The sequence below is a fragment of the Caretta caretta genome, chromosome 20, assembly GCF_965140235.1.
Source record: "Caretta caretta isolate rCarCar2 chromosome 20, rCarCar1.hap1, whole genome shotgun sequence".
Classification (NCBI taxonomy): domain Eukaryota; kingdom Metazoa; phylum Chordata; order Testudines; family Cheloniidae; genus Caretta; species Caretta caretta.
The window spans coordinates 2,190,463-2,217,517 of NC_134225.1; the positions used below are offsets into that span (position 1 = coordinate 2,190,463).

Sequence of the window (27,055 nt, forward strand, 5' to 3'; positions counted from 1 at the left end):
GCGCACCCACAGATCGGCGCTGAGGGATGAGCAAGCAACGCGTACACACGGGGGCACCCGCAGGCACCCACCCGCAGAGATCCTCGCTGAGTCCCCCTCCGCTGACGCCCAGATGTTCACCTTGGCACCCCTTTGACACGCACTGAGATGGATTCCTCGCACGCGGGCTCACCCAGGAACCCCCCCACCAGCGCACAGACGGGGCCGGGCCCAGGACTCAGCTACCCCCACGGCCCCCTCGAGTCAGGCCTGCCCACAGCCAGAGGCCACCGCGTGCTGCCAGGCAGCCTGTGGGCGTGTGAGCACGAGCACACCCGGCGTGACTTGTGTGCACAAATCGAGACCCCCCCCCGCACACACACTCAGGGGCACAAGCAGGCCTGGCCAAGTCGGCAGCCGGGCTCACACCCCTGAATAACCTGCCCAGGGCGCGGGTGGAATCTCCGTCCCTGGAGGTTTTTAAGGGCAGGTTGGACAAACACCTGCCAGGGACAGTCTGGATAATCCTTCATCCATGAGCACCGGGGCTGGACTCAGCCCCTCGGGGGCCGTCCAGTCCCACGACCTGGGGACTCCGATGTGACCTCGCGCCCACCCAAAGGTGGCCAGGGGCAGCGCTGAAGTCAGAGCTGCTTGCACCACCCCTGAATTTGGCCCCTAAGCCTCCCCCTGCGGTTCAAGGCCAAGGCGATCCCTTCCCAGAGGGTGGCTCCCAGAAAAGCCCTGCTGGCAACTGGCCAGCCCCAGACCCCCGGCGCAGGGGCCGGATTCTTGCTTTAATTAACCCCTGGCAGGAAATGGGGGGGGGCGCTGGGGGCCCAGGTGACTCTCCGGGGTTTGTTCTCACTGCAGATTGGTGCAGCGCGCCGCTGTCCCTTTAAGTGTGTCCCCCCCCCCCGGGGCTCGCTCAAATTGGCGGGGGCAGGAGGCTGCGGGCGGGGGGCAACTGGGTTCTGCGGAGGCTCTGGGCAGGGGCGTCGCAAACCGGCTGCAGCGCGGGGCCCGGGAGCACGGCACGGCACGGCACGGCACCCTGCGGGGTCTGTGCGCCCCGGAGCGCCCCGCTTCGCTGCCGGCGCCGGGAGGGGAGCGGCCGCAGGAGGAAGGTGCGGGGGCCCGGGAGGGGAGGCGCCGGGGCGGGCTGTGATGTCAGCGGGGCTGGGCTCGGGCGGGCGGCGCCCCAGGCTCGCCCCGCGCTGCCGAGCTCCGGACAAGGTAGGGCGCGCCCCGGGGGAAGGAGCTGCCGGGCGCCCGGGACCCCGCGACCCCCGCCCGGCTCCGCGGCCCCCGGCGCTGGGGAGGGGCAAAGAAACTGCGGCGTCCCGGGGGATCCCGGCGCTTCCGCGGCTTCCTCGTCCCGCAGCGCCGGGGGAGGAGGAGCCGGGGTCTGGCCGCGTCCCGGGCCGCTTTGCCCCGGGTCCGGCCGCTCCCCGCCCGGGCGATTGACCTGGGTGCCCGGGGGGTCTCTGGGGCGTGACCCCGCGCCCTGCAGTGCCAGGCGCTGGGCACAGGAACAGGAGCTGCCCCGGGGGCCAGGCGCTGGGCAGGGGAAGGGGCTTCTCTGGGCCCCTGGTTGGCCCCAATGTGACCCTCTGGGCTGAGCTGCTTCAAGCCATCCTGGCCCCGGTGGGGCTGCCGGGATGGGGAGGGCCGCGTGTCTGGGCTTTTGCACCCATTCAGAGAGTGTGTGGCCAGTAGGGATCCTGCACTCGCGCTCCGGCCTGGCCAGGGCCAGAGGGTTCCCCCATTCCCCCTGGACTGTAGGTTTATAACCCGCGGGATGGCCCCTGCCCCAAGGAATCTGCCATCCCGAGCCCCCGCCTGGCGGGCAGCGCCATGCCCAGGTTTGCAGAGTGCTCGCCACATCTGCCATGGCTTCTCCTGCCCGGTAGAAAGGGGCCAGGACTGTGCCAGCTTTCCCCACCCACCCCCCTAAGCCGCCACGAAGGAGCCATTGCCATGCAGGGGGGGCTGCAGGGAAGGGAAGGGAAGGGGCCGAGCAGGAGGAGGCTTTGGGGTGTTTGGCTGAGGGTGGCACAGTGGGCCAGGCAGGGGGCAGTGTAGCGAGGGGCAGAGGTTTGACCAGGGGGAACAGCGAGGCAGGGCAGAGGGGGAGACCCCTGCCTGAGGTGATGGGCCAGACTTTCCAGCCAGCAAAGCACCCGGTGGAACACCCCCAACCCAAATCCGGTGCCTACTGGCTGCTCCGCTCTGGCTCCAGGCGCAGCTGGTGAATCTGACCCCCAAGGGCTAATCCAGCTGGGATCAAACCTCCATCCTGGGACCTCTGGCTCTGCTAAATCAAGAAGCCAGCTGAATGGCCCTTGCAGGGGGAGCCAGCGGGACTGGGCCTGGTGCTCGGTGGCATGGGGGAGCGCTGAAGGTGGGGGAACACTAATGGATCGGCTCCCTGTGGCCTGGATTTTTTTAGGGGTTCAGCCTCCCATGGGATTTCGGAGGCAGGTTTCTGTGTGTGATGCACTGGCCCAGGCGAAAACCACCTCCCAGGCCTCAAGTAACAAAGGCAATGCCAGCTTGTTTAACTTTTATATATGTAAAAAAACCAACCCTTCCTGGGCCAGGCTGGGGCTTCGTCCGGTCCGGCTCCCTCGCCGCCAGGGCAGAAATCACCCCGAGTGCATCATGACTGGACCGCCAGTGTGGGCACCTTCCTTCAGTGCTGGGAAGGCTGAGTCAGTCCATGGGAAATGGAACCCAGGAGTCCTGGCGCCCAGTCCTACCCGCCCCTCGGTTGGCTGACCCTCGGGGCGAGTTTCATGTTCTGTTTGGATTTGACGCTGTTTTTCCTGGAGCCTGGAACAATTCATTGGGAGAAACCAGCACTGCAGGTGTGCGGGCTGGCTGGGCCGGGTTTGTCCTGCCCCCAGCAATTCTCCTTAGACGGGAGAGGCACCGTGCAGCTGTGTTCACCCAGCTCCAGCCATGTGCCAAAGAACACGTTTACCCAAGAGCTCGAGCGGGCACTCCTGGGTAAATAACGCGCGGCGGGGGGGGTTACAATCTGCCGCCAGAGTGATTGTTAATTAAGGAGAACAAACTAACTTCCTGCCAAGGTCTGAGCGGTGGCCAAACAATAACGTGCGATTTCCTAGTGCCTTTCCTCCCCCAGCACTGGCTATAGACGGGTTGTCTTCTGCCATGGAGATGCAGCCACCTCTGGGGTGGGGCGCAGCAGCTGCTTGGACAGTGCCCAGCAGAGAGGTGGTTTGCGGTCTGAGGGCAATGCCAGCACCATGCAGAGGGAAGAGTGCCCCCATTGGGCCGCCAGCCCCACTTCCGGCAGCTCCTGGCTGTTTCTTGGCCCTCCCAGCTCAGGAGGCCAAGCGGGGGGGGGGGGACCCAAGACTGGGTGGAAACTCCCCCCCCCCCCCCCACATGCTCATCCCTTCTATGGGTCAGGTGGGGGGACGGGGCAGCAGGGGATCAGGCTTGTTGGATCCCTCTGACTGGCGAGGCAGGCGGGAGGGGGTGCAGGGTCCAGCTGACTTAACCCCTTCATGGGGGTTGCAGCCTAGAGTGGCCCATTGCTCTGGGGGTGGGGGAGGCCGATCAGGCTTCGCTGTGAAGTGAGGCGGGAGGCGCGTTTGCAGAGGGATGAACGCCCCCATTGATGAAACAAGAGTCTACCTTAGTCAAGGGGCCGGGTGTCATGAGTTTGGTGGGGGCTCGGGCCAGGGAGCCACATCCCCTGCACTGGCAGCCTGAGGAGAGAGGCCGAGTGGGCCGCGGAGACCCTGGACTAGCCTCCCTGTGAGGCTGGTCCCGGGGCGGGGGAGAGCCATATTCACCGCTGGCAGTGGGGGCGTCTCGGTGGTGCTCAGCTTGTGGCTGCGTGAAAGGGCCTCCCCACACCCTTCCCCAGCCAGCGTGGAGCTGGGATCAGGGCTCTTGACCCCGCCCTGGAAACTCTGCGAGTCACTTAGAGCTGCCTTGGGGCTGCTGTAACCCCTGCGGGAGGCAGGCCAGGCCCTAGGCTTTGGGGAGTGCAGTGAGTGAGGGCTTTGCCCTGCCCCTGCCTAGGAACAAGGTCCCCCAGAGTCAGACACCAGGGTGATGGGCCCAGCACCAGCAGAAGCTCCGAAGGCTCTGGCCCCGGGTGCTGGCCCTGCAGGCGCCAGGGCAGGAGCATTTCCTTAATTCAAGCCTGCTGGTTCTACAGGCCTGAACTCAATGGGAACGCAGGGTGTTGGCCTGACAAGGGCAGGGAGTAACCGGCTCCTGGTTCCTTTGCTCTGCGGCGTTTGGATCTGGCTGGGGGCTGCGTCCGAGTCGATGGCTGGGCTGGTGGAGAAGCCGGGGAGATAGCTGCCAGGTGGAGGAGTTCAGACCCTCTTTCGCTTGGCTCAGCTGTTCCAGGAGGGGTTGGGGCAGCTGCCTTGTGTCCAGTGAGAGTGAGTTAAAATGGAGAGTTCCTGCCCTGGAGTCCTGGCACCGAGCCCCCTCCCAGGCATTAGCCCCCACTCACTCCTGGGATAGAACCCAGGAGCCCTGGCTCCCAGCCGCCCTCGAGCTCAACCGCCTTCTCTGAAGCTTCTCCTTGTGCTGTCCCTTTAAGACTAGCCTGAGGGGGGACAACCTGACCTGACCCCCATCAGTCAGGTGGGGGCTGGCAGCTCAGCTGGAGCATGGGTGGGACCAGCCAACCCTCAGGCTCCTGGCAGTGGGGCCAGGCTGCCCCTGCCTGCCTGGGAAGTCCCATGCCCGTCTGGGACAAGTAGGGCTAAGCAGAGTGGGGGAGACGGCTGGATGTGAGGGGGGTTGTTCTATGGGCCTGGGGCTAGTCCCAGAGCAGGACACTGAGCCATTCCCTTGAAATTCCCACCCCTCCTGCACGGCTGGTCGGCCCCCTGCTGAGTCCTGGACCATCCCCCTAGCCCAGTGCAGGCTTCACCCCCCACCATTCCCCCCCAAGCTCGGCTTCCCCAGCGCACCAATAGTCAGTAAGTCAGGGAGGTTGGATCCCATTAGGGGTTTAGCCATGAATCCCAGAGGGGGTGGGCGGGGAGCCTGCCAGCCTGGGCCAGCACCCCAGCGTTCCCACCCCCTGCCTCTGGCCAGCACTGGCTGGCAGGGAGCGCGGGCTGCTCCATGCGTTGGCACTGAACCAGGGAGCGTGGGCTCAGCTGGGCCGGGGTGGGGGTTGGGGGGCAGGATGTGATGCTCTGAAGAGGGGCAGGCCCAGAGTGGGAGTCGAGACATCTGGGTTCTGCTCTGGGTGCTTATAGGCAAGTCCCTGCCCCTCTCTGCCTCAGTTTCCCCATCTGGAAAGCAGGGACGATTCTGGGGAGGCTGTGAGGCTAAACTAACGACTCATGTTTACCAAGCACTTTGGGACCAGGACTAGGGGGCACCAGCAGAGCTGACGGGGGAAGCCCAGGGCTGGCCTAGCAGGGGGCTGCCGGTCAGGGTTGCTAAGAAAGGGCATTTCTCCCCCCAAACACCCTCGGCCGTGCACTCGCTTGCCTTGTGCAGCTCCCAGGTGCCGTGGCGCTTGCTGGGGGTGGGCAGCTAGAAGCACGTGGCAAGGGTGAGATGTGGTAGCGGGGGGAGCTGCCGCCCCATGCGAAGGGGGGGCGGGGTGGGGCTGTTGGCACGCCAGCCACCTTGCCAGAAATCGGCCAGTTGGTGTCTGTCGGCAACACGAGTGTGAAATCTCCTCCATCCCGCTGGGATAAACTGTGCCCCCCCATGAGGAGTGATGGGGCTGGGCCTGGCATGGGCTGGCGAGGGGGGGGCCCCTGGTGTCCCAGGGAAGGAAGCAGCTATTTGAGCCCCCCCCTCCCCAGCCGCTGCCCCACCCATGACAAAGGATCGTGGGGAGGGGCTTTTCCTGGGATCGCCTGGTCCCCGGCTTGTGGCTAGGGTGCCGAGGGGTGTCTGCCACCCGGGGTCGCTGGGAGCCAGGGGCTGAGGGGGACTGGCTGGACCGTTGGTTGGGGGGCTGCTGGCACAGCAGTGTGGGTCCCTGGTGTCCCCTCTCTTCTCCCTGGCCTGAGCCCGCGCGTGTGGCCAATTGCTGTCCCAGGAGTGGAGTCAGTCCTGCCGGGGGCCAGGCAGAGCCAGGCTGGGTCAGAGCCGAGGATTCTCCGCGTCGTGTGCTGGGCCTGGCCAGACAATGGGGGCAGCAGGGCCGGGGCCCCTGCTCGGCCGTCCCCTGGGGATCACGGTGTTAAGCTTTGGCCTCCAACCCCAAACGGCGTCTCCCGGCATCTGGTTTCCATTTGCCGTGCTCGGCTGGTGGAGCCAGGGGCAGGCAGGGCTGAGCTAAATTTAGCGCTGCTGATGGAGTTAGCAGGACTCAGTAACCTCAGGATCACTGGGATGTGTCCAGGGCGGAGTCGGTGCCCTTCCCCCTGGCCTGGGGTGCCAGCCCTCCTCCGAACGGCTCAGGGAGAGCAGCGGGGATGGGAGCCAAGACTCCCAGGTCCTGTTTCTAGTTCTGGGATGGGAGTGGGGTCTAGTGGTTAGAGCAGGGGAGCTGGGAGCCAGGACTCCTGGGTTCTTTTCTCAGTAGTGCTGCTGGCTCACAGTGTGTTGTGACCACTGTGCCTCAGTTTCCCTTCTATAAAGGGCAGGGGAGCAGGATCCTATCAGGGGCTGTAAGCACATCCGACAGGTGCTAGAGAAGGTTCATGGCACCATTAACAACAGGGTTTTATTAGCTTTGCCGCTAAGTTTGTTCAATCAGATGCAGCGCCCGGCCCCTCCCTGGCACTGGGTGCACCCCTCACCCTGGCTGTGGCTGCATCTGCCTTCCCTGCTCTGATTGATGCTGGGCTCAAAGCCCACAGTTTCCTCCCCACCCCTGTGTGATTACCCTGTGGAAGTCGCTGCTGCAGGATCTTCTGGGAGCAAAGGGGGAAGTGAGTTGACAGAAAGGCCAGGCCCACTGTAGGAGCGAGGCTGGAATTCTCCCAGGGAGCTAGCAATCCTCATGCTCCAGGGCCCAGCCTGGTCCCCAGCTGGGGTCAGGCAGGAATTTCCCTCTGGTCACAAGTGGCTGCCTTGCACAGCTCAGCTGCACCATCCCTTGACTGGGCTCTGTCTTTGAGGCCTGATCGGGCTGGGGGGTGTCAGCTGCTGCCAATCAGAGGTGAGGGTGAAGCTGAGGACCTGCTAAACTCACCCCCTGGGGGTGGCATCGACAGCAGCCTCCTTTAGAGGCATAGGGAAGCCCCATCATATCCCATAGCCCCCACCCCTCTGTGTGCAGCGGGGCCAACTCAGTGCCCCACTTCCCCGCAGGGCTGGGAGCTGCCAGGGGGTCGGTCCCGTGGGGTGGGGTGGAACGGCCCCTGAGCCAGAGCAGGGATGCAGGGGGCTGGCAGGGATGCAGGGGGCTGTTAAATTGACTCCCCCGGGGGTTGTGGGGAGCGGGCTCCCAGCAAGACTCCCATTCAGCCAGGGGTGGGCGGGTAGCTAGCCAGGCCCCTGGGATCTCTGCAGCCATGGCGCGGGTGCCAGGAGCCGTTTGCCTGAGCCACATTTCATGCCAGCACTCTCTGTTTCTTGCCTCCCCCTTTCCTTCCTGCCCCCCCTCGCCGGGGGGGGTCCCTGGGGGCGGGCACTGAGCAAAGCTGTGTTCGAATCCCAACCCCCTGCATGAAAGTGGGGGGGTGCTGAGCAGCTGCCTGCTCCCCATGGCTGGGCATGTACCTAGGCGGTGGGGGGCTGTGTGCAGGGCATGTGCATGGCTGGGCAGACCACGGGGGGGTGAGGTTTGTGTAGGGTGAGGGTGGTGTGCATGGGTGTCGGGGCGGGGGGTATGTTGGGGGAGGTGGCACCGGTGCCCTGCCCCCACCCCTGGAGCCCCGGCTCGCCCTGTCCCAGCGGTTTGTTCCTCGCCCCGGGACAGCCCCATGTTTACCCTGAGAGGGAGTCATTTCTTGATGGGGGGATCCCTGTGGGCACCCCCCCTACCCGCAATGCTCTAAAAATGGATCCACCGAAAGCAGAAGTCGTTCGTTAAGGGGCTTGGACTGGCTTTGTCATCTCCTCCCGCACTGGCCGCACCCGGAGCCAGTACAACAGGGGGGGAGGAGGGGGACTCCTGGCCCTGCTGCCAGGCAGGGGCTGAATTGGGGGTTGGTTAGTCACATGTCTGGGATGAAAGGGGGCGGCTGGGAATTAGGCAAAATCAGAGCCCCCGCCCCCCGATTCAGGGCCTTGTTGCGAACAGAACAGGGGGTGGTGCCAGTCGGGGTACAAGAAGGTTGGCAGAGCTAACCACTGGCCCCCAATCCCCTCCCAGAGCTGGGGATAGAACCCAGGAGTCCTGCTCCTGGCCCTCCTTCATTTTCATTGTTCTGCGTGTTAGCCCCTCTGCTCATATTAGCTCAGCCTGGGGTCCCCCTCTCCCTAGCCAGTGCCCCCAGTTTTGCACCTTTCTCCAGCAGCTCGGCCGGTGCCCCTCACTCCCGACTCACAGCCCCTTGCTAGCCCGGCCCTGGGCTCCCCCTCCAGCCGCGCTAGTAGCCCCCAGCCCAACCTGGCTAAGGGGGTGAGTTACCGCCCCAGCTTCTCCTTGTGATGTCTTCACAAATGGTTGTATTGAGGGACTGATTTACTCTTGTTCTATAGCCCCTGTCATCCTGAAGGGCCACTTTTGGGGCAGGCCAGGGCTGGGAGAGCAGGGGCTGTGGGTCAGGATTGAGGGGCACCGACAGAGCTTGGGGGGACCCAGGGCTGGGAGAGCAGGGGCTGCGGGTTGGGATTGAGGGGCACCATCCAAGCCGCTCTCGCATCTCAGACTTGCTGTCCGGGCTGCGAGGGGGCTGGCGTCCAGGGGGGCCGTGCTTGGTATGAGCCCCATTAGTGTTAATGGGAACGGCACGTCCTGTCCTCTCCCTGCCCCACAGAGACCTTGGAGCACTTCGCGCAGCCCGGCAGCTCCCAGGTGTGCGCCGAGATCTGGATTAATGTGAATAAATCATCGTAGTAATGGAGTGAGCTGAGGGCTTTGGCGGGCAGCGGATACTGGGAAAATACTGCCGCCGGGGAAGGAAACAGGGGGGCAGACATGCGATTCCAGCCCGGGAGCAGGGGGCCCCTGGCGTGAACAACCCCTCGCTCCCACTGGGCGGGCGGATCTCAAAGCACTCAGTGCTTTATTATCCCCTGGTGGGGAAACTGAGGCACAGAGTGGGGAAGTCAGTGGAGAGTCTGCGACATGGCTAGGAATGGGACCCAGGCATCCTGCACTAACCATTAGACCGCACGTCCCTGAGCTGGATGCAGTGGGGGCACAATACTAGTCAAGATCTGGGGGGTGGGGCTGGCGCAGTGGCCCCTCCCCCATGCTGCTCCCCCCCCCTCCCCCCCCCGGCACTGCTGTTGCTCTTGGACCCCAGCCGGTCCATACGCAGTTTGCAGCCCGCTCTGCCTAGCGCCCCCAGCCTATGCTGAGAGGAGCTTGGCCTGTTGCCAAGACCCACCTCTTTCCCGCCACCCCCCGTTCATGTCTCTGAATCAGACGATCTCCCCCCCCATCCCCAATTCACAGCGGCAATTGGAGAAACAGGAACCTCCCCCTCCCCGCCCCCCAGCCATGACTTGGCACCATTAAATATTTAGCAGTGCCGGCAAAGTGGCCGCCTGCGGAGAGGTATAAAGCACTGGAACCAGCTGCCCATCGCTACCAGCTCCGTGCCAGGCTGCTGGGGCACGGGCCAGCCCATGCGCCTCCCAAGTGTCCCGCTCCGGACCCCCGCAGCGCTGGCAGGGGTGTCTGCGCTGGCAATGGGGCTGTTCTGGGGCAAATGGTGCCCCTGTCTGTTGGCCGGCGGCCAGCCCACCCCAGTCGGTAATTGGGTAATATCCCTTTAAGAGCCCCTGGCGCTGGGGGTCTCAGTGGTGGGTCCAGAAGAGGCAGATAAGGACATCGAGCGGTGGTGGCCCCACTCCCACCCCCGACTGCCGTGGGTGCCAGCCCGGCCTCCTCTGCTGGGCTCCAGCCGCCCCAGAGCAGGGCCCCCCCCCGGGTTGGGATACCAGGGGAGGTTTGGGGGGCGCCGGGGGCTTGGCTGGCATTGCCTGGGGGCTGCGGTTGGTGCTTGGCTCCGCCGGGGAATGTGCTGGCTCAGCTAATCCGGGAGGGGCGCTGCCCGGGGACACCCCCCCTCGGTCGCTCTCGCCAGCACCTCGCCCGGGTCCGTCGCGCTCTGCATCCTCACTCCCCTGTTGGCTCCTTTTGTCTCTTCCCCCCACCCAGTCACCCCCCTGGGAGTCTGTTTCTAACTGCCCCCCCCCCGGCAGCCGCGGCCCAGAGGCCCCAGAACGTCATGTCGGAGAGCAAGGATTGGGCCACCCTGAGCCCCGAGGAGTTCGCCCACCTGCAGAAGTACATTGACTGTGAGTAACCAGCCCCCCCCACAGCCCTGCCCCCCCCACAGCCCCACTGGGGCACGTGCCCAGCCCCTTGGGGACAACCCTGCCCTCAGAATGGTCCCACTGCCCCGGGGGTGGGGGGCTGCGGTAGGGAATCCCTGTGGGAACAGCCTGTGGCCCCCAGGGCATCGGGGCCCCAAGGAAAAGGGCCCCCCTGCCCTGTAACCAGTGAGCGCCACCCCCACAGACCCGCTAGTCCGGGCTCCGCCTAGGGTGCGGGGCCGGTGGGGAGAGTCGCCACGGCTCTGGCAGGAGCAGGATCGGGCCCCAGGCGGGGGGGATGCAGCTCAGCTGGGCAGCTCCCTTCACCCAGCCATGCCAGCGTTAACCCCACCCACACCCCGCTGCGCGCTGGGGGGTTGGCCCCACTGGGACCCCCGCATCAGGTTCCGCAGTGCGGGTGGGGTCCCCTCTTTTGGGGATTTGCCCTGATACCAACGCTCCAGGCCTGCAGGTGGGGCCCATTTTCTGCCGGGGGGGAGGGCTGACCTGGCCCCCCGTCACAGACTCACAGGTCGTGCTCCATAAGGCTAGGAAGCTTGGGGTGGCGGGGAGGGCGGTAGAGTGGCTGGATTTGCCCCCAGAGCAGGGCGGGGGCCACGGTGGCAGAACTGCAGCTCTCCCCCCCGCCCCCCCCCCCAGCAGGGGAGGGCTTGGCCTCGGGTCTGGGCAGTGTCTGCTCCAGGCCAGGGCTGCTCCCCACTCCCGGCTGGGGGGGACCCTGGGATCGTGACTCTCCCCATCTCTCCCCCCCCAGACAGCAGCAAGAAGGTCCAGGACGTTCTCCAGGAGTTCTACGGAGATGGCACCTTGGTGCAGCACCTGCAGGGAGACGTGAGTCCGCCCTGATGCCCCCCGTGCCCCACGGGGGTGGCCCAGTCTGTCCCTGGAGCCGCTCTGCTCTGAGCCGGGCCGGCCCCCTCCCTCCAGCTTGGAAGCGCTGAGCAGAGGCCTCCCCAGGCCCAGGATGCCCCCTAACTGCCCCCCCCTCTGCTGCCTCCCCCCAGTCCATCGACTTCGAAGGTTTCAAGCTGTTCATGAGGAGCTACCTGGAGGCCGAGGAGATCTCGGACGCGCTCTGCCAACACCTCTTCCTGTCCTTCCAGACCTCGCCTGGGAGGGCCCCGGGGGAGCAGCCGGGCCTCGGGGAGCAGCCAGGTAAGGGCATGCACCGGCCCCGCCTGCTCTGTCAGCCTGGCAGAGCCGGAGGACAGTCCCCATCAGATGCCGACTGTACGGGGTATATGACACACAGCGGAGCAGTTCTGATCCCAGGCAGTGGGGGGCAGTCACTAGCTAGCTTGCTGCAGTGGCCAGAGCTGGACTGATGATGGGGGGGGGGGCAACATGGGGCACAGGCTGCCTGGGGCTAGGGGACTGCAGCTCATACTGGGCGGGGGGCTGCAGAGGGTCCCCCATTTCCCGTTGCTGCTTACCACTTCCCGCCCCCTCCCACCCCTGCTGGCAGCTGAAGCTGAGGAGTGAATGGGCCTTGGGGCCTGATCTCCTGGGTCCCTGCTGTGTGGGGCAGGGGGGCTGCAGGATCCAGTGCGGGCTCTGTCTCTTTGCAGCCAGCGGCCTGGTCTGTGTCAATGACGTCTCCTGCTACTTCTCACTGCTGGAGGGAGGGCGCCCCGAGGACAAGCTGGAGTGTGAGTCTGGGGGTGGGAACGGTGGGGGGGGGCTGTCCCCCCGCCCCAGCCCCATGGAGAGGTAACAAGGTCAGGGCAGCTCTCGGGCTCAGACCTGAGTTGGGTTCCTAATGGGGCAAGGGTTGGGGGGGGAGCCACAGCGGGGGGTGTCACAGGGTCCCCGGGCGATGCTCTGGAACTGCTCCCCATGAAGCCAGGCAGGACTCTGGGGAAGTCTCCTCTCGGGGAGCAGCCTGTCTGCAGGACACACAGCTCCCCCGGCTCCACCTTCCTGGGTCTGACCCCGGAGCCTTCACCTCCTCTGCCCCTCCGTGCGCTTCCCACAGCCAGTCCGCCCAGGCGGGGTCCTGGGGGGGGCAGAGGGTCCTACCCCCCCAACTCCGCAGTCAGACGTGACTCTCAGCCAGCCAGTAAAGCAGAGGTTTATTAGACGACAGGAACATGGCCTAACACGGAGCTTGTAGGTGCAGAGAACAGGACCCCTCAGCCGGGTCCATTTTGGGGGGGGCCGTGAGCCAGACAACCACGTCTGCACTTCACTCCTCGTCCCCGCCAGCCCCAAACTGCCTCCCCCTCCAGCCCCCCCTCCTCTGGGCTTTGTCCCTGTCCCGGGCCAGGAGGTCACCGGATTCCTTTGTTCTCCAACCCTTTAGCTCTCACCTTGCAGGGGGGAAGGGCCCAGGTCATCAGGTGCCAGGAAACAGGGTGTCGGCCATTCTCTGTGTCCAGACCCCTGCACACACCTGCCCTCTAGGGCTCTGCAATGATCATACACCCTTACCCTCCCCCCAGAGACTTAAGAACTGCATAGGGGAAACTGAGGCACCCCCATACTATTCAGAGGAAACATTAAGAACAGTCCCACTTCGTCACAGGGGGCTCGTGGGAGACCTTTGGGGTTAGAGGTCTTTCCCCAGAGGGGTGGAGGCTGACAGGCTGTGCTAGGATGTGGGTTGGATGGGGGCTGGCATAGGGTGGGGGGGCCATGGAGGTCTGGGCCTGGCTGGGGTCCCCCCACTGACTCTGCTTTCTCCCCCCCCCCCCCCCCCCCCCAGTCACCTTTAAGCTCTATGATAAGGATGGGAACGGCCTGCTGGACAGCTCGGTGAGTGCTGGGGGGGGACCACAGCCCCCCATTACTGTCCCCTTCACCCTAGTGCCCCCCACTGCCCGCTCTGAGCACCTGGGTCCTGCAGAACCCGCCACACTGCGCCTGGCAGAGGCTGGGAGCAGCCCCCCCATCTCTATGCCCCCGCTGGGTCCGGCCCTGCAGCAAAGGGAGGCCTCTGCGCCCCCACCCCCAGGGATCCACAGGTGCTTCCAGCCTCAGGGCTGTGCAAGGGGTCCATCCCCAGTGCCCCATCCCTGGGGGGCTGTCTCCCCCCCACATGGGCCAGTACTGACCCACTCTGCCCCCCCCCGGGCTGGTTACTGACCCGTTCTACCAGCCCTGCCCCCCCCCCATGGGCCAGTACTGACCCACTCTGCCCCCCCCCGGGCCGATTACTGACCCGTTCTGCCAGCCCTGCCCCCCCCCATGGGCCGGTACTGATCCGCTCTCTTCTCCCCGCTCCGGGCCCCCCAGGAGGTGGATCGGATCATCACCCAGATGATGCGAGTGGCCGAGTACCTGGACTGGGACGTCACGGAGCTCAAACCTGTGAGTACCGGGCTGGGGCCGTGGGGTGCGTGGGGCTGCCCTGGCCCTGCCCCCTCTTGCCTGGGGGGGCACCAGCCCATGGGCACTGCAGGGGACAGTGTGTGCTGGGGGGGCTGCCCTGAGCCCGTAGGGAGGGAGGGGGTGCAGGGCTGGGGGTGAAGCGGCTGCAGATGGGGAGTCCCGTGCCCCGGCCATGAAGAGTGGGGGGGAGATGGGGCCCTTGGAGGGGGTGCTGTTGGGTGGGGGCTCACCCAGCCCCTCTGGAGCCCCTGAGCCATGTCCCTGCCCCCCCCCCCCCCCCCAGATCCTGCAGGAGATGATGAGGGAGATCGACTACGATGACAGCGGGACGGTGTCGCTGGCCGAGTGGCTGCGTGGGGGGGTCACCACCATCCCCCTCCTGGTGCTGCTGGGCCTGGAAGTGGTGAGTCCCGGGGGGGCGACACAGAGAGGGGCGACCCCTGGGGGGTCAGGGGGGCCCCAGGGGGGCAAGGGGGGCAATCCCTGGGGGTGGCAGAAATGCTCTGAGCCGTGTGGGAATTCGACCCCCTCCAACAATGGGGATCCCCATTGGGCAAGGTGGAAAGCAGCCAGGGGCATGACGGGCGGGGCCGGGGCGGGAAGCTCCCTACCCCCACCCCGATCCTTCCTGTGGGCCTGGGACCCCCCACGAGCCCTGATTTTCCCCCCGCCCCTGGCCCAACCAGTGGTAACCGCGAGTGGGTAACGGCCCACAGGTGAGCCCCACGCCCCGCGGGGAGAAGCGAGTGAGCTCTGTGTAGCCCAGCCCCGCCCCGCCGACTCCCGCCCCAGCCCCCCAGGGTCCCCCCCGGACTCTCTCTCGTCTCTCCCCGCAGAACATGAAGGACGACGGGCAGCACATGTGGTGTCTGAAGCACTTTAACCGGCCCGTCTACTGCACCGTCTGCGAGACCCTGCTGCTCGGCCTGCGCAAGCAGGGCCTGGCCTGCACCTGTGAGTGCCCCGGCCCCCCCCCGCCGGCCCCCTCCCTCTGCCCCCCCCCGACACGGGCCCTCCCCCCGGCCGGCCCCCTCCCTCTGCCCCCCCCCGACACGGGCACGGCCCCCCCCCCCGACATGGGCATGGCCCCACCTCTGTGCCCCTCCCCCGACACGGGCATGGCTAGGGGAGGGGGATCCCCCCCACCTCCGCCCCCCTGGAGAAATGGGCACCAGCCAGGGAAGGGCACCCAGGGGGCGCTGTGAGTTGTGTGGGGCTGGTGGGGCCCAGCCTGGGGTGACCCCACCCACCTCTCATTCAGCCAATGACACACCAGCAAATCAGCATTGTGTCATCAGCTCAAACTGCCATTGGCTGGCCTAACCCCCGCCCTTTTCCCTCCATTCAGATGTGATTGGCTGGCCCACTCGAAGCCCCGCCAATCATTGAGGGGGGGATGGGGGGATTGGGGCGGGGCTAGAGGAGGAGCTAAGCCCCGCCCCTGCCCAGCTTGTGCCCCTCCTCCCTGGTCACTAACCTGCTCGCGTGTCTTTTCTCCCTCCAGTCTGCAAGTTCACGGCCCACGAGCGCTGTGCCCGCCGGGCGCCCCTCAGCTGCATCAGCACCTACGCCAAGTCCCGCAAGGACACCAGCGTGAGTGGGGGCAGGGGACCCCCCGTGTCTGTCTGGCCACGTCCCAGCGCGACGGCCCCTGGTCCCCAGAACCATCCTCCCCCCCCAAGTACCTCCCACGTGCTCGCTAGCCCCATCATACAGACGGGGAAACTGAGGCACAGAGTGCGGCAGGGACTTGCCGCTGATGGGCTGACAGACTCTGGGATTAGAACCCAGGAGTCCTGACTCACAGCCCTCCCCTCACCACCCTCCCAGAGCCGGGAGAGAACCCAGGCATCCTGGCTCCCAGCCCCTGCTGGGCGATGGGAGCGCTCACTGCTGCCCCCCCCCCCGCTGCCCCCGCAGGCGCAGAGCCACGTGTGGGTGAAGGGCGGCTGCGAGGCCAGCAAGTGCGACAAGTGTCAGAAGAAGATCAAGAGTTTCCAGAGCCTGACGGGGCTGCATTGCGTCTGGTGCCACCTCAAGGTGGGTGCAGCGCCCCCCCCCCCCCCCGGTGCTCCTGCCAGGCACTGGAGGCTGGGGGGCAGCTTCAGGGGAGGTGGGGCCAGGAGTGGTGTGCTGGGCTAACCCCCCGTCTCCCCCAGATCCACGAGGAGTGCCAGCCCAGCGTGCCCCCGACCTGCGACTGTGGGGCCCTGCGGGACCACATCCTGCCCCCTTCGGCCATCTACCCCGTCGTGCTGGTGAGTGAGCCTGTCACGGGGTCCCCGGGGGATGCTCTGGAACTGCTCCCCATGAAGCCGGTCAGGACTCTGGGGCAGTCGCCTTCCTGTGAGCAGCCTGTCTGCAGGACACACAGCTCACACAGCTTCCACCTTCCTGGGTCTGACCTCGGAGCATTCAGCCTCCTCTGCCTCTCCGTGTGCTTCCCCCAGCGAGTCCGCTCAGGCGGGGCTCCTGGGGAAGCCAGAGGGTCCTGCCCCCCAACTTCGCAGTCAGACGGGACTCTCAGCCAGCCAGTAAAACAGAAGATTTATTAGATGACGGGAACATGGTCTAAAGTGAGCCAGACAACCACGTCTGCCCTTGACTCCATGTCCCCGCCAGCCCCAAACTGCCTCCCCCTCCAGCCCCCCCTCCTCTTGGCTTTGTTCCTGTCCCGGGCCAGGAGGTCACCTGATTCCTTTGTTCTCCAACCCTTTAGCTCTCACCTTGCAGGGGGGGAAGGGCCCAGGCCATCAGTTGCCAGGAAACAGGGTGTTGGCCATTCTCTGTGTCCAGACTCCTGCACACACCTGCCCTCTAGGGCTCTGCAACGATCATACACCCTTACCCCACCCCCTAGATACTTAAGAACTTCATAGGGGAAACTGAGGCACCCCCACACTATTCAGAGGAAACATTAAGAACAGTCCCACTTCGTCACACCTCTTCCCCCCCTTCGAGATCAAACTGAGCATGGTCACTTTAGCCGGTGACCTGGGGAAGTTTGAAGCCACCAACGTTCCCATGGATGCCCCAGCATCTCTCCCATTCCTTGGTAGGAGTTACACCAGGCCCTTCCAGTTTCACGCCCTCCCTTAGGTCGGTGGTGGTCTATAGCACTCGCAGGCCGCATGTGGGAAGGTTTATGCGGCCCGTGCCCTTTGGCCACCCCAAAACCCCAGGGGGTCAAACTGGGATTGGGTCTTCTCCCCAACAAGCTGGCCAAACACAGCCACTTGGTTATGGGACTGTTTAACTTTCTTAACAGCTTTCACTCCATCTGAGACCTTCTCAAAGCTCTCCACACTGGATCTTTCAACAGCAAAGTCAGTGGATCCATTCACAACAGAAAATTTCTGGCTGTTAGGAACGGAAACTTTCTTGATTAAATCACTTTCACACCCTTCAGTGGCAGTAAACTGCTTGCAAAGACTCCATGAGGATTCCTTTCCCTAGGGCTTTTCTATGCTACAATTCACCCCTCCCAGAAATTCTGCTCTTACCCTCTTTACCTAGGGCTTGCTCTAGAGGAACACTTTCCTGAGCAACAACAGACTCGTTCTGGGTCTCCCTTACATCCAGAATCACCTCTGGCCCATCCGGTGAATTCCTACACAATCCCCTTTCAGGCAAACTTACAGACTTCCTAGATAAAAGGTCAGAAGCATTCTCCTTCCCTTTGCCACACACAAGTTCAGGAATCTTTTCCTTCTTGCTACGGGTTTCCACACCCTCAGTAGGTAACACAATCACATCACCTTCCTGCTCTCCTTGTGCCCTGGCTGGGATCTCACCCTGATTAGACAGAGTTGCTGCACCCTTTCCAACAACACACTAGCAACAGGCAAAATACACGCACCAGAATTGTCTGGTCTCTGGGATTTTACATAGACACTAACTGGATGCGACCTAGTTACAGGGCCATTCTCCCGAGCAGACACAAACTTAGGACCCTTCCCTTCCTGGGCTTCAGCTGAATCCAGAACCAGCTCTGAGACAACTGCACGACCCTCAACCATCACAGGCTGAAAGGCCCCTTCAGTCTGCTCCACAGACAAAGAAGAGCCGGACACACTTTCTCCTCTCCCAGACCCACAGCTTGGGATCTCTTTCCCCTGGTCCCAGCACACAAGGCTGGTCACAGACAACTGCTTGGAGATCAGGGTAGCTCCCTCCACAGGCAAGTCAATACCCCTGACACACACAGGCACGTTTCCTTCACTGTCACAATTCTCCACCCAGCTAACAGGTAAGGTCCAGGGACACTCGTCTTCCACCCTCCTCGCCTTCCCACCCTGCTGACTAGACACAGCCGTCAGCTCACAAGGCTGCCTAGGCTCATCCAAACTTTCCTTACCAAGCACCTTGCCACTCCCCACAGATCCCCTGCCCTGCCTGTGTCTCCCCCCACTCAGCTGGGGTCTTATCTGCCCCGTTGCACAGCACTGCCCTTGCTGTCCCAGTGGGGGCAGGCAGGGAGCTCGCTGCTTTCCTCACAGCATCAGAGCCAGCTGTGAGCCCCTTCTCCAGTGTGCAGGGGGGCGGGGAGCATCTCTCTGTCCCACCCAGCCCCAGGGGTCTGGTTACAGGCAGGCAGGTAGCCTGAGCCTAGCCGCTCCTCCCCCATGCCAGCCGGGTCATCTGCATTTTCACTGACCATTTCCCTCTCCACCGATTGGTTCCCTGGATTCAAATTCAAACCCTCGGCAGTTACAGGAGCAGGGCCTGGATCCTGTCCCAAAGAGACTCAGTCACCCCACAGCAGGGTCTCGCAGCTGGTATCCTGGAGAACCCCAACGACCAGCCAGCCCGACCCCTCCTGGGTCTGCACAGGGATCTGGGCCATAGGCAGGGCGAGGGGCTTCGTCCCTGGGACCCTCACCCAGCTCACACAGCCCCTCAGCCTCTGAGGCAGCACCACCCGGGGCCTGACACCAGTTCTCTCTGTCCCAGGATCTCGCCATCCCAGGAATGTCTCCCCATTGACCATCACCTTCTGCTCCCACTGGGGGTCCGAGGGGCCTGGCCCCAGGGAACTCCACACAGACATATAGGTTGGGACCAGGAGTGGGAGCCTGTCCACCTCCCCAACCATCTGGCTGACGGAGTCTACAGCCTTGGGACCCAGCAAGGGAGCTAGACACCGGGGCTTTTCCGCAGGGTCCCCCTGGTTCAAACCTCCAGCCTGCTCAAAGGCAGTGAGGTGGCATCCACACCCCCCCCTCCTTAACCAGCAGCAGCAATTTAGTCTCGAGGTTCCCTGCGGAACTGGCCCCCCGGGATCTATCCCCACTCACCCCTGGGAGGTCCCCTAGGCCTCTCCGCCCCACCACCGCCAGTTCATGCTGCTGCTGCTTCTGCAGCTCTTTCTCGGGCTCTCGCTGTCTCCCACAGTCCTCTTGCTCTCTCGGACTCAGCTCCAATCCCGTCCGTCTCCGATCCCTGGATGGGGAACCCGATCATGAAGACCCTCGTCTCGTCAGGGACAGGAGTCTTGGCGATGCCTGGCTCCCGCTCCAGCTGCTCCCAGATCCTGCTATAGCCCCACTTGGGGTCAGGAATCTGTTCCTTAGAGCGGTCATCCTCCTCCAGCTGCAGGATGAACTGTGCTTTGGTGAACTTTCCAATGCTCAACCCTCTCTTCCTGCACAGGGTTACAATGTCCTTCTTCAGGAGACAGTGACAGGCCCTCACTCCGCTCCTCCCAAGTTGTTGTGGACTCACAGACCTGTGTGCCTTCAGCTCCCCACGGTTTCCAGGGAGAACCCCTAGTGTGCCAGCCCTTCTCAAGGTCACCACCTCTTTGCCAGGATCGAGCTGCAGACTCCTCCGCCCCTGGGACCGCTCGCTGCAATCCCCCGGGGGACCCTGTTACTGCAAAAGTCCTTCTCTCTGATCACACACTTCCAGGAGTTAACCGCCCCCTGAAACCGTCTCTCTCTGAATCTTCAGCACGCCTGGTCCCCGTCAATCCCCCTTCGTTTTACTGCTCCCCAGTCACTTACTGCAGAAAGCGCCGTCCACGGGGTGCAGTACATCCCACCGCTGCCACCAGTTGTCACGGAGTCCCTGGGCGATGCTCTGGAACTGCTCCCCATGAAGCCAGTCAGGACTCTGGGGCAGTCGCCTTTCTGTGAGCAGCCTGTGTTCAGGACACACAGCTCACACAGCTTCCACCTTCCTGGGTCTGACCTCGGAGCATTCAGCATCCTCTGCCTCTCCGTGCGCTTCCCCCAGCGAGTCCGCTCAGGCAGGGCTCCTGGGGAAGCCAGAGGGTCCTGCACCCCAACTTCACAGTCAGACGTGACTCTCAGCCAGCCAGTAAAACAGAGGTTTATTAGATGATAGGAACATGGTCTAACACAGAGCTTGTAGGTGCAGAGAACAGGACCCCTCAGCTGGGTCCATTTTGGGGGGGGCAGTGAGCCAGACAACCACGTCTGCCCTTGACTCCATGTCCCAGCCAGCCCCAAACTGAAACTCCCTCCAGCCCCTCCTCCTCTGGGCTTTGTTCCTGTCCTGGGCCAGGAGGTCACCTGATTCCTTTGTTCTCCAACCCTTTAGCTCTCACCTTGCAGGGGGGAAGGGCCCAGGCCATCAGTTGCCAGGAAACAGGGTGTCGGCCATTCTCTGTTTCCAGACCCCTGCACACACCTGCCCTCTAGGGCTCTGCAATGATCATACACCCTTACCCCACCCCCTAGAGACTTAAAAACTGCCTAGGGGAAACTGAGGCACCCCCACACTACTCAGAGGAAACATTAAGAACAGTCCCACTTCGTCACAGAGCCCCCGCCGGGCGTATGGACCAGCCCGGAGCCCCTGGCTAGGGCTTTATGGACCAGTCCAGGTGCCTTTGGGAGGCCTGCCAGGCTGGGGAGTTCCCTGGCCCCACACTGGGGAGAGACCAGAGGCCACCAGCAAGGGGCTCTGTGCCCCATTGGGCTTTGAACCCAAAGGAGCAGCTCCGCCCCTTGAGCCCCACGGAGCCCTGGGGGCTGTTGGTTCCTCTCCCAGGGCTCTGGGCCCCTGCCCCCAGGTGACGCCCTGGCTCTGGGTTCCAGGAGAGGCAGAACAGCCAGAAGAGCGACGGCGGGACCCCGGTGGAGGAGACGCCCCAGCCCTGCACCACGCCCGAGGGCCAGGCGCTGCGGGTGAGTGGGGGGCGACGCCCCGACGGCGCTGCTCTTCGACTGGCACCTGCGGGACGCGGCCACTGGGGGGCAACGAGAGCCCAGTGACCCGAGCAGCCAGGTCGCTTGGCCCAGTAGGGGGCAGCAGCATGTCGGGGGGCTGGGAGGGTGGGAGCTGGCTGGGGGCCCTTGGGACGCTGCGGGGGGAGGCCGTGCCCCAGCCCGGAATAGACCCCGCCTAACGGGGCGAGGCCCCACAGCAGGGCCCCGGGCGGGGGTGGGGCCGGGATTTTGAAAAATGAGGGCGTTTATCCCTGCCCAGAATGAGGTAACAACCCCCCCCCCACCCCCATTCACCCTGGTCCATACACACAGAGGGCTCTCGCTATTGGCTCATACAGGGCCCAGTGGCTCCCTCTGGTGGCAGACGGTGACCATGCAACTTGGCCACAGCAGCCGGCTCCCCTGGGCAGGTGCTGCTGGACAGAGGGTTTGGTGAACCGTCCGCAGGTTGAGACACCAAGACGTCCACTTCTTCCCACGCTCGCTGTGGCCCCAGCACGCCCAGGCTTTGCCTTGCCCAGCCCCTCGGCACGAGCCGCGGAGCCGCGCTCCGGCCCTGCAGCGGCCGCCGTGGGCGCTCATTTCCTGGAGCCCGTCTGCAGTTTGCTCCGCCCGGCGCCCGTGACTCTCCCGTGTCTCACCCTCTCGTTTCCCCTTTCCCGTGCTCTGTAGATCATCCCCATCCCCGACACCCACCCCCTGCTGGTCTTCGTCAACCCCAAGAGCGGCGGGAAACAGGGGGAGAGGTAAGGGGGGGGGGTCAAGCAGAGGGGGCTCTTGGGAGCCAGAACTCCTGGGTTCTATTTCTGTCAGGGCGAGATGTGTGGGGTCTAATGGTTAGACATGGGGCGGGGCCGGGGGAGGCAGGGCTCCTGGGTTCTGTTCCTGACTCTGGAAGGGGAGTAGGGTCCACTGGGTCTGTGCAGAGAACAGGGAGCCAGGACTCCTGGGTTCTCTTCCCACTTCTCTGTGTGACCTTGGGCAAGTCTCTGTCTGTCTGTCTGTGCCTCAGTTTCCCCACCTAATATGATGGGTGGAGGGGTTTGGGAGGGTTGTTCCGAGGTTGCCGGGCAACAGTCTCATTATCGTGATGTCATTGCTCCACCCTGGTCTAAGGGATATGCCCCTGGACAGCCCCCCCCACCTCCCTCCCCATGGTCTAGACTGTGTCGGGGGGGGGGGGTGTCCATGGCGATGCCTGGTGTGGGTTCTCGCTCCTGATGCCCCCCCTTGTCTCCACGACCAGGGTGCTCCGGAAGCTCCAGTATCTCCTCAACCCGCGGCAGGTTTACAACCTGATGAAGGGAGGCCCGGCCCCCGGGTGAGTGAGAATTCAGGGGCCCCGGGGCCCTTCGCTGGGGGTCTCGGCCCTGCCCCCTAGTGGACTCTTGCCCACATTGCAACACCACGGGGCAGCTCCACGGCATGAATGGGAGGGGGGTCAAAGGGCATCGGCCGAGGGAGGGGAGTCGGGGAGCCCAGGGCTGGGGTACCAGGGGGCTGCGGGTCGGGAGTGAGGGGCACCGGCAGGGCTGTCGGGGAGCCCAGGGCTGGGGTACCAGGGGGCTGCGGGTCGGGAGTGAGGGGCACCGGCAGGGCTGTCGGGGAGCCCAGGGCTGGGGTACCAGGGGGCTGCGGGTCGGGAGTGAGGGGCACCGGCAGGGCTGTCGGGGAGCCCAGGGCTGGGGTACCAGGGGGCTGCGGGTCGGGAGTGAGGGGCACCGGCAGGGAGCCCAGGGCAGGTCAGGGGGTAACTAACCCTTGGGGAGGATCTGGCAGGGAATGGGGTGCGGGAATCCGGGCCCCGGCGCTGACCCAGCTCCCTGTCTCTGTTCGCAGGCTGAACTTTTTCCGGGACGTGCCGGATTTCCGGATCCTGGTGTGCGGCGGGGACGGCACCGTGGGGTGGATCCTGGACGCCATCGGTAGGTGGAAGCTGGAGGGGGGAGGGGCAGGAAACGGGGCCCGATTCTTGGCCCGGGCTGGGGCAGGAGCCACTTGGACCCTGCCCTTGGAGGGCCAAGGAGCCCGCCCCCCCGCCGACCGTCCCTCTGTCCTTGCAGATAAAGCCAACCTGCCCGGGCGCCCCGCGGTGGCCGTGCTCCCGCTGGGCACCGGCAACGACCTGGCACGATGCCTGCGCTGGGGAGGAGGTGAGTGACGCCCGGGGGATGGCTGGGCCCGGGGGTCTCCCTAGCCTGGCACCCGCCCCCCAGGAGACCAACGGGCGCGGCCTGCCTAGCTACCCCCCACCCCCCGCTCAGCCCTATGGCCCCATCCAGCCAGGTGCCCCCCTGCCCATCTCTGCCCCCAGCCCCGCTTAGGGAGAGGCGGGGGGGGGCGCCTGGCACTGTCCCCTCCCGCTGAGGCCGTGCCCCCGCCCCCAGGCTACGACGGGGAGAACCTGCGAAAGATCCTGAAGGACATCGAGAGCAGCAGCATCCTGCCCATGGACCGGTGGCTGGTGCAGGTGACCCCCGAGAACCCCGCGGAGAAGGGGGACCCCGTCCCCTACGAGATCATCAACAACTACTTCTCCATCGGCGTGGTACGGCCGGGGGTGGCTGTGGGGTCTGTGCCCTGGCACTGAGGGGGGGGGGGGGAGGAGGGTGGCTAGAGCCCAGTATGGGGGGTGCGGTTGTGGGGGGCAGGATGGAGCCCCCAGGATGCGATGGGACTTCTCCCAGTCCCATGCTCCACATGCAGGAGCCTGGCTCGGTGTCACTCCCGTCTGGCCAGCATAGGAACCGCGGGGGGGGGGGGGGGGGGGGGCTGCTGAGCCCCCCCCCGTTATCCACGCTGGGGTCTGACTGCATCTGTCTCGTCTCCAGGACGCCTCCATCGCTCACCGCTTCCACCTCATGAGGGAGAAGTACCCTGAGAAATTCAACAGCAGGTGTGTGGGGCCGGGGGGGAGACGACGAGGGCAGGCTGGCGGGTAGGGGGTGGGCGGGGCAGGTGGGCATGGCAGGGGCTGGGCTGCCAGCCACGCTGTATCCTCGGGGGTTCCCGGAGGCACGGGGGCCCTGGCCTCCCGTGTGGATCCCGGCTGGGGCGCAGGGAAGCTCGGAGCGGCTGATCCAGCCCTTGGGGAGCCCGTGGGAGGCGGCGACTCTGGGTCCATGGCCTGGGCCTCACCCATCGCACTGGTGACTCCCTGAGATGCCCCCCCCCACCCAGCTGAGATGGGCCGGGAGCCAAAGCCAGCACCCTGCCCCCATGGCACCCCCTGCTGGGACGGCAACAGCCGGGCACTCCCCCTGCCCCCCCTGCCAGTGCCCTGCCTGCCCCCACAACACCCCCTGGTGGGATGGCAACAGCCGGGCGCTCCCCCCCGCCAGTGCCCTGCCCGCCCCCCCTCCCGGTGCCCCCTGGTGTGGTTTGGTTTGTTCAGTTTTCCACCCGTGGGTTGTGGGGCTGTTTCCTCTCCAGGATGAAGAACAAACTCTGGTATTTAGAATTCGCCACGTCCGAGACCATCTTCGCCACCTGCAAAAAGCTCAAGGAATATCTGACCATTGAGGTGAGGGACGGAGCCCAGCGCTGCCCCCCGCCCCCTGCCCCACGCATGCCCAGGGCCCCCAGCCATCGCCCCCTGCTGGCAGAGCCCAGGGCTGGAGCATGAATTCTCTGCAGGGCGAGCACCGGGTGGCCTCTCTGGGGTGGGAGCTGGTTTACGCAGGTCCCCAGTTGGTAACGAGGGCTCTGCCCCCCCAGTGCTGCGGGCAACCCCTGGACCTGAGTGGAGCCCTCTCGGGGGTCGCCGTCCTCAACATTCCCAGCATGCACGGCGGCTCCAACCTCTGGGGCGAGACCAAGAAGCCGCTGGGCGAGGCCCGGAACAGGGCCACGGGGAGCCAGCCCGAGGCCGTCACCGACCCGGAGATGCTCAAGACCTGCGTGCAAGGTGTGGAGTTGGGGGGCGGGGCCTGCATGCAAGGGGCGGGGCCAGGAGTGCCATGGGGGCAGGTGGGGGGCAGGTAGTCATCCCGTGGGTGGAATTGGGGGCGGGGCCTCAGGTGGAGCAGAGGTGGGGCCTGCACAGCACCCTATTGGGGGGCTGGGTCCATGAGGCGCTCCCCAGAGCAGGGGCCCACCTGCCACCCCCTGGCCCACGGAGCTGGTTGGGAGGGGGGGAGCTGGGTGTGGGGGCTGGGCTCACTCATCCCCTGGCCCTGGCCCCCCGGCAGCATGGGGGGGCCAGCACTGACGGCCCCTCCCTCCCCCCAGACCTGAGCGACAAGCGGCTGGAAGTGGTGGGGCTGGAGGGCGTGATCGAGATGGGGCAGATCTACACCGGGCTGAAGAGCGCAGGCAAGCGGCTGGCCAAGTGCTCGGAGATCACGCTGCGGTGAGAGCCGGGGGGGGCACCGGGGGCAGAGGGGGTGAGGTTCCCTGGGGGCAGTCAGCCCCCAGGATCTTACGGGAGGCAGGCTTGGCCCTGGGACCCGCCGCGTGTTGGGGAAGATCCCAGCCCCCTGCGGTGGGCAGGGTTGTCGGGGGGGCTCTGTGGGGCTGTCTCACACCGGGGTCTCCGCAGGACCCTGAAGTGCCTGCCCATGCAGATCGACGGGGAGCCCTGGATGCAGCCGCCCTGCACGGTAAGGAGCCGTATGGGGGTCCCCCCCCCGCACTCCCCCGATCCAGCAGTGGAGATCCGAGCCCTCTGCAGCTTTCCCAGCCCCTGCGAGAGACCTCAATAGACCCCCCCCCCCCGCCCCGCCCGCCCTACCCTGCCAATCCATCTTGGGGCGCGGAGGAAGCCGGGGCCGCCTGGTGTTGGGAGGGGGGCTGGGGGCCAGGGCAGTCGGCTCCGCTACCTACGCCGGGCAGAAAGGGGCCCGTTTGGAGTGGGTGCGGCACCCGGGTGCCCCTCGCCTGCTGGTCGCATGGGGCCAGGGCTAGCAGGTGTTGGGGCGGTTCAGAGCCATGGGGCTGGGGTGCTGGCAGCCACGCGCCCCCCATAGACAGGAGGTGCCATGGAGGGGTAGGTGCATTACTAGGGAACCTGCAGGGTGGGGGTTGTGTGGCTGGAGCTGGGGGAGGGGACGCTTCCCTGCCCACGCCAGACCCCCCCCCCCGCGTGTCCTTCCTCCCCCCACTCTCTCTCTCTTTCAGATCAGGATCACGCACAAGAACCAGGCGCGCATGCTCTTGGGCCCGCCCCCCCGCTCCTCCAGCTTCTTCGGCATCAAGAAGGGACCCCATGAGTCATAGGGGGCATAGCTGGGGGCCAAGGATCCCCCCCCGGCCCGGCCACCTTGGCTCTGAGCGGGGAACAGCCCAACTCCAGGGGCGCTGGTGGGTTTGGTTCCTGCCCCGCCCCCCCGGTGCAGCCTGGATGTCCTGTATAGACCATCGCGTCATTTTGGGGGTGGGTGTCACGCCTGTGGCCCCACCAGCCTGGGCCCCTGCCCTGCCCAGGCCCCTCTGCTTGCTGTCCGCAGTAGCGAGCGGGGGGCGGGCGGGAGGCCTTGGTCTAATCCCCCACCCCCCGCTGCTGAGAGTGCTGGCCCCCACTGCCCACCCCCTCTTGGGTGTTTCTGCCCCATGGTGCGGAGGAAGGGGGCATCTGTATCTGCCCCTCCTGTGCATCTCTGGCCCCGGCGGGTGGGGTGGGAAGCAGCGTGCTGGGCCCCTGCGTACCCTACATTCCAGCCCCCCTATTTATTGCCCCCACAGTCCAAACTCCCACCCCCCCTTGAGATTTCAAGTGCCTCGTCTTACTAATAAAGGTTGGAGGTTTTTGTTCTCCCCCCCGCCCCATCGTGGTTGCTGTTCTGGGCCCAGACACCCGCCCCCCCGGCCCGGGCCTCAGGCGATGGGCCATGGTTTGGACCCACCCGTCCTGCTGCCCATCCCCTGGGGTCAGAGGCAGCGCCATTCAGGGGAGGGGGCTGGGCTCTAGGGCTCAGAGCACAGTGTCACAGGACACCTGGGTTCCTACTCCCAGTTCTGGGGGGGAGGCGAGGTCTGCACAAGGTTCCAGGACGCCTGGGTTCTATTCTAGTGATTGCAGGCACATCCCTGCCCCCTGCTGGAGGTGAGTGCGGAGCCGGACCTATAAGGCGGGGTGGGGGGAGCTGACTCCTGACTATCCCATACCCCCTTCCCCCCCT

General features: G+C 65.2%; 1 protein-coding gene across 4 annotated transcripts; it reads left to right on the forward strand.

The window, feature by feature from the left end:
- The first annotated feature begins 955 nt into the window (after positions 1-955).
- DGKA (diacylglycerol kinase alpha) lies at positions 956-26,691 on the forward strand. Of its 4 annotated transcripts, none has more exons than XM_048831536.2 (24): positions 956-1,106; positions 10,232-10,371; positions 11,165-11,241; positions 11,415-11,565; positions 11,979-12,059; positions 13,115-13,164; positions 13,645-13,719; positions 14,024-14,143; positions 14,577-14,694; positions 15,245-15,333; positions 15,661-15,780; positions 15,900-15,998; positions 20,805-20,894; positions 21,609-21,682; positions 22,183-22,257; positions 22,776-22,861; positions 23,000-23,089; positions 23,324-23,484; positions 23,768-23,832; positions 24,369-24,459; positions 24,654-24,843; positions 25,167-25,287; positions 25,477-25,537; positions 26,055-26,691. In XM_048831536.2, exons 2-24 carry the CDS (start codon positions 10,302-10,304, stop codon positions 26,151-26,153), a joined length of 2,253 nt encoding a protein of 750 aa, XP_048687493.1. In that variant the 5' UTR covers positions 956-1,106; positions 10,232-10,301; the 3' UTR covers positions 26,154-26,691. The 4 variants fall into 4 exon arrangements, with proteins under 4 accessions (XP_048687493.1, XP_048687494.1, XP_048687492.1 ...); XM_048831537.2 differs by having other exon boundaries at positions 10,276-10,371; XM_048831535.2 differs by having other exon boundaries at positions 959-1,215; positions 10,276-10,371.
- The last annotated feature ends 364 nt before the right edge of the window (positions 26,692-27,055 follow it).

Excerpts from the sequence above, each read along its gene's own strand:
- DGKA (XM_048831536.2), top strand. The coding sequence starts at position 10,302 with ATGTCGGAGAGCAAGGATTGGGCCACCCTGAGCCCCGAGGAGTTCGCC. Across the intron at positions 23,485-23,767 it reads ACTACTTCTCCATCGGCGTG|GACGCCTCCATCGCTCACCG; the intron begins GTACGGCCGGGG and ends TCTCGTCTCCAG. Across the intron at positions 25,538-26,054 it reads GGATGCAGCCGCCCTGCACG|ATCAGGATCACGCACAAGAA; the intron begins GTAAGGAGCCGT and ends TCTCTCTTTCAG.